We start from the raw sequence: 6000 nt of genomic DNA on the forward strand, positions 1-6000 counted from the left end.
GTACAAATGTTACTGTGGTTGGGAAAATTACTCTATTAGGAGAGTAATACCTACTGCCAGGGTACGTGGAGGGGCAGAATTTGGCAGCAGTATACATATATACATATGCATATTTTTAATTTACTGCAAGTCATGCTTGTCCTTACTCATCTTAAATCTACAAAAACGATCCCAACTAGGAAATAAAAGTTGTGGGATTTTTAAAAAATTAAAACCTGGCCGTAAAAACCCTAGGAATTTTTTGTTGCTATAATTTAATTCCTAATGTATCAGACACAATCCAAGTTTAACAGATACTTTTTTCTTTTGGATTCTGGCAAGTATGTTAATAGGAGGCAATTATGTGAATTAATAGAAAATCCTTTTATTTAAAAAACAGAAATGACTTCATTTAAAGAGGTAATTTAATATTTCTTCTAAGATGGTGTTGATGTCATTAACTTGTTTGATTAACTCTTCAGATGGTTTCAAAATGCTCCGGGGTGGTAATTTATGAACTCCTAATTGATTTTTCCAATCTCAGTCTGGCAGAGTTGGGCCTCCTGGAAACTGTGAGGAAGCTGAATGCTCACATGTGGCTTCCTTCTTAGACAAGGCAGCCGGCCGGGATGGACTTGATCTCTGTGGTCGGCCCAGTGGGGCTGAGGAAGCTCTGGGTCAGGAGACAAGAGGCCATGATGTCTGACCAGGCCAGCTGTGGTGGAAACACTGCAGGCAATTACACAGCTCATGAATTCAGGAACAGATGGCCTTTTAGCCCCGCTCTTTTGAGAATCACTGCCCACTCTGTGTCACCTCAGAACATTAGGCTTCCTTGTGTGGGAGAAAGATGGGGGGGTAGACTGGCAGAGTGCAGCCCTCACCATGGTCTCACCACCTCTCACTTCCTGTCCCCACCACTGTTACTCACTAGGCCAGTGTCTCAGTGCTGCACGGGGCAGGCTCTGGACCTTGGGAAGGCTGTAGGCCATGCTCCCACCTCTTAAAGATGCCACAAAAGCTCACTGAGAAACCCAGGCCCTGGCAGGACCCAGCGAAGTGACCAATATACTCGGTGACTCTTAACATGTGCCTGGTGGTTATCTACTCTCAAAACCTCCTCGATAGGGAATAGCTGCCCCCACTTTACAGATGAGAAAAATGAGGGTCAGAGAGTTTAGTCACATGATACCAAGCCAGTAAGTGGTATGACTGGGCCTCAACCCAGGCAGCCAAGCATCCCCACCCAGGCCACTAGATAGTTCACTGTATCTTAGTCACAAGGTATACGTTCCTGAGGGCGGGCCTGGGCCTAGACCTCCCTCCCCATGTGAACCCCAGAGCAGTGGGAAGTTGTGGAAGAGCCCTCACCGGCCTTGGGGGCTCACGTACCCAGGCTTCAGCTTCCTCATCTGCGGAATGGGGATAACATCGGCGCCTCCCTGCTTGTTGGTTAAAGGAGATAACATGAGTCCTTAACACATGGACGTGGACTCGGAGAGCGTGTCATGTAGGGGGACAGGAGCAGCGGGGGCGGGTGGGGAATTCCCAGCTGTGTTGGGAGCTAAGTGCTGAGCTTAGCACTTAGCTAAGGGAGAGTAAGGGAGCGGGGTAAAGCAGTTTGGCAGGGACCAAGGGTTTTTGTACTTGTGGCAAATGGGTCAGGGCGCTAATGAGTCTGAGCATCCTCCTCTGAGTGATGGGGCTCCTTTGCTCATGGGTGAAGTACAGGCAAGGCTTTTGGGAGGGGGAGTAAGGTCTCTCTCCAGCCTGTTGATACCTGGTGGCCATGCCAGGCCGTGATGAGACTTGATCCCCTGTTTACTGCGCAAGTGGTAGGTCCAGAACCATCAAGGCTCACCTGAAGTGAAAAGTCAAGCACCACGTGCGTGCCCTGGAGTCAGGCTGAAGAGGACTAACGCAGCTACCCCCCGCGCGGCCCCAGCCCGGCTTCCCCGGCACCGGGACCTGGAGAGGCCGCCCCCAGGCCCAGGTGGGAGTTCAGGCAGCGGGCGGAAGCGGAGAGAGAGAGAGAGAGAGGCGTGCCCCCGCCCCCAGCTCACCCCACGGGAGGGACACCCAAGCTCAGTGGCTCTGCCGTCAGGCCCTGAGGTGCACTGGCCTCACTGTGGTCTGGGCTGTGTGATGTCGGGCAAAGCACTCCACGGCCTTGTGTCTCAGTTTCCTCATCTGAAGCGACGTCGACAAGGTACACCCTGCCCAGGGCTGCCGCAGTTCTGAGGAGTAAGTACGTGAGCTGCTACTCAGAAGGGAAGCTCTCGGAACCGTGCCTGGCACACGGTCAGCCAGGGCCCCTTAACGATTCACGGGGTTGCACGGCGTCGGGGGAAGGCCAACCCTGGCTCCGTGGAGGTCAGGCTGCCCCCTCCTCAAGTGGACCCAGCTGGGCGTCACCAGGGTTGCAGGGAACACTAACAGCCAAGCCCCCGGCCTCAGGGCCCCTCTCTGGTCCTTGTACCCCTCAAGTTTGTCAACAGCCACAGGAACTCCACCCTCCGTCAGGACTCAGTCCCCTCCAACCCAGTGCCACCCCAGGACCGAAAAGTCCCCCGTGAGGGCTTCAGCTTATCAGATGGTAGAGGACCAATGTCCCCCCCTCACCCTCAGCCCAGATCTGCTTTTGCCCCTGAAGAGCCTCTGACCTCCCCGTCACTCCTCAGACCCTCTCCGACGTCCCACTGCCCCCCCCCCCACAATACCCAAGGCTCTTCCCTTGTACGGGACTCAGTCAGAAGCCCTTCAGGTGTTGTTTGCAAATGTCATTTGGTGGGAACAATCTGCTTGTGCCATGAAGAGAACAAGGAAGGGCAACAGAACAAACACCGAGTACCAGAGCCCCTCAGATGCTGGGATCGGAAGCGAGGAGACCCCGCCCCACATACACCCCATGCCCTCTCCCATCTTACTCAGCAGTTTTTCCCTTTGGAATGTTTTCAGCTTTTCTGAACAGTCAGAGCCCCCCACTCCTTGGGTTCCAGGCCCGTGAGGGGCCACTGGGGCCTCAGGACAAGGGCCCAGGATCTAATGGGAGAGCCCTGGTCTGAGACACAAGACATCTTCCCACCATCCTGCTTACACGCGCTGCTGTCTTGGTCCAGAGGCCAAGTCCCTCAGTGACCCAGTCTCCCCGTCTCTACCAGAGCAGTCATCCCCAACCCCATCCTCCCACCAGCACTGGGAAAAGCTTCAAAAATAGTCACTCTGTCCAAAGGATGCTCAGCGTTACCCAGGACACAGGAAGAGTTCTCACCCCCGGGGTTTGGAGTACTTAGTTGTAATTTGTGCTGCCCTACGCTTGATGTGAGTCACTACGGGGGTCTCCATTCCGCCCCCACCTCCCGCTGAGATTTTTTTCCCCTCTACTGGCTAAATGGATAAATGGAGAACCTTGCTGGAATATGATATGCGATACAATGCATCCAGGGCCTCAGAAGGGCCCGATGAGCTTTAACCTGCCCTATTATCCTTTAGAAATGGTCATTGAACTGGAAGCCTAGATTTAGAGGAAGGGAAGTGGAGAAAATTTCTTGGAGTCTCTAGGGAAAGACGGGGCAAGAAGAAGCCTGTCAAACGGAAAAGATGTCATTTGTTCTCTGCCGCTCCGGAAACAGGGTGGAAAGGGGTCTTCTAATGCCCACACCCAGGCCCCCAAAGAACATGTGATTGGACCCAAGAGGTGCCAGCCTCCCACCAAAGGGGCTTACCTTTGCGCACCAGGTCCTGGCCAGGTCAGTAGGTGCTGGTCCGTGGGGCGTGTGGCAGCAGCACACCCAGCCACCCCGACTGGCATCCAAGAGCCTATTTTTAGGGTCAGATCTGCTGACGCTGACCTTGTGTGCTGCCCAGTCCGAGAAGAGACCCGTGGCATCTGCTCGCAAAATGATTTGCCAGTGTGACCTGAAACCCTTGACTTCGGGAGTTCTGTACCTGGAGCCCGCACGCTTGTCCCTGGCCCGGCTACAGAGGCAGGACATACATGCAGGCACCAGGGCGGGGACAGGCAGGGGGAATTTCCCAGCTTTGTTTTCTTGGGATGGACGAGGCCAGGTGGCTGCTCAGCCCTGCCCAGGACTCTGTCCTGGAACAGCTGGAACGGGGGAGGTTTGCCCACTGGCACAGAGCCTGTGGGAGGGTCGGGGGGCACCCAGTCTGGAGAACTCTCCACTCCAGTCTTTTCTGGGAGTTTGTGGAGCCGTCTCTGGAGAGTGGTTGGAATGAATGCCACATCATGCAGGGCGATCAGTGAAACACCTCCGCCTTCCAGAGAAACTCTGGAAGCTTGGGTTCATTTGCATTGTGTCACTTACTGTGGGACCTCCAGCAAGTGTCCAATCTGTCTGGACTTCAGTGGGGAAAATAATCATAATGTTGCCTTCTTATGTTGTTATGAGGGTTAAATGAGATAAAGTTTGGAAAGTACTTAGCACAATGCCTGGCACATGCTAAACATTTTAAAAATGCTGGATGGTATTAGGGTGCCAAAAATACTCCCAATTCAACAGTCATTCCCGGGTCTCTCTTCTTGGCGGTTCCTTCTCTCAACCTCCTGCCTCTTTGGCTCCAGCCTTCTTTGCTCCAGGATCCCCACCCCCACCCCCACCACTGTGGTCCTCCTTTTTAGGGCTGAAGGGGGGTAGTCCTGTCCCGGCTCCTCTATTTTTCTAGTAAAATCTTTCCAGCGCTTCCTATAGCTCCTGTTAATGAATGATGTGGTTTTCCATCCTTCCCCATCCTTTCACCCTCTTTGGACATCCTTCAGTGTGTGAAGGATTAGGGGGAGTGGGAAGGGGGTCCCCAGTCTCTCCACATCCTTCGCTTAATAGGGTCTTTTTATGTTGGGGTCATTATATTGGCCTCTGCAACTTTGTATTCAGCAAACCAAAGATGTTCCTCACAAGTTGCATGTTTAGCTACTGGCAGTTTTATTTAGGGTGATTATTTCTTCTGGTATTTTTCATTGCGAAACTTCTGAAAAGACTCTGCTTCTATTGATTTCTTGGTGCAGAGAATATTCACAAGGCAGAGTTCTCAGGATCTAAGTGTACAAGGAGGTCAAAATGTCAGGGTCCACATGTCCTTGCTGTCAAGCGCTGGAGTGAGAGCAACAGGGTCAAAGGCCCTTCTGCAATTACCCCAAGAACTAGAGGAGCCAGAGATGCTGGATCTGACAAAGACAGAAGAAAGATTTCCATCTAGCTGGGAGCCTGGGGGCCCGGTCCCAGCCCTAGCCCCAACCCCAGCCCAAGGTAAGGGCTAAGGAGGCAAGAGGAGCTGCTGAAGATATAAGTTGAGAGGAGGCAAAAAATCAAATATCTAAAGACATCTGAGATAGACAGATAGATAGATAGGTTGATAGATAACCTATAAGAGAGGGGGATAATATTTCACACTGTCTAGAAGAGTGGCCAAGTAAATAAAGCCAAGAAACGAATGAGGTGGGTTGCTGGATTATCACCTCCATTAGAGTAGCCCCTAAATGCTGTGACCAGAAGACTGGTGACCCTCTCCCCATACCCCGCATGCCCCCAATCCTTCACACATTAAAGGATAACCAAAAGAGAGTGACCAGGGTGGGGAAGGGTGGAAACATCATTAATTATGAGGAACTATAGGAAGCCCTGGGAAGAGGGTTTTAGAAAAGAGTGGTGCTAGCAGCAACAGACACCTGGTCCGTCTTCTAGCAGCTGAAGGGCTGACCTGTGAGAAACAACAGCCTTCTCTGCGCAGCTCTCAGGGCAGAGCTCAGGCCGTGGGTAGATACCCCAAGAGCTGCCTTGTGTGGACGCAGCAAACACACCATTATGCAAGGATGGAGCAAGCCAGGTAACCATCAACTGGACTCAGAGATGTCTCCAACTGTTCAGGACTCCAGGTATAGTCTACCAGGATTCTGTGCAACAGCTGCCCTAGCGCAGATAAACTGTGATCTGTAGGAACAGCTGTTATTTTCATGGTAGCTTCTAAGGAACTTACATACGGCAACATTTGACACAGGTTTCT

General features: G+C 52.2%; 1 protein-coding gene across 1 annotated transcript in view; it reads right to left on the reverse strand.

The window, feature by feature from the left end:
- The window catches only part of DUSP29 (dual specificity phosphatase 29), a 36815-nt gene extending 31166 nt beyond the window's left edge, over positions 1–5649 (reverse strand). Inside the window, exon 1 of the mRNA XM_022591045.3 lies at positions 3705–5649. Within this exon, the coding sequence (XP_022446753.2) occupies positions 3705–3868 (164 nt within the window). The 5' untranslated portion in view covers positions 3869–5649. The remainder of the gene's footprint in view (positions 1–3704) is intronic.
- Positions 5650–6000: the final 351 nt, after the last annotated feature.

Source organism: Delphinapterus leucas, chromosome 16 (genome assembly GCF_059928025.1).
Source record: "Delphinapterus leucas isolate spDelLeu-1000000601 "Yukka" chromosome 16, BTC_Dleu_Yukka2, whole genome shotgun sequence".
Lineage (NCBI taxonomy): Eukaryota > Metazoa > Chordata > Mammalia > Artiodactyla > Monodontidae > Delphinapterus > Delphinapterus leucas.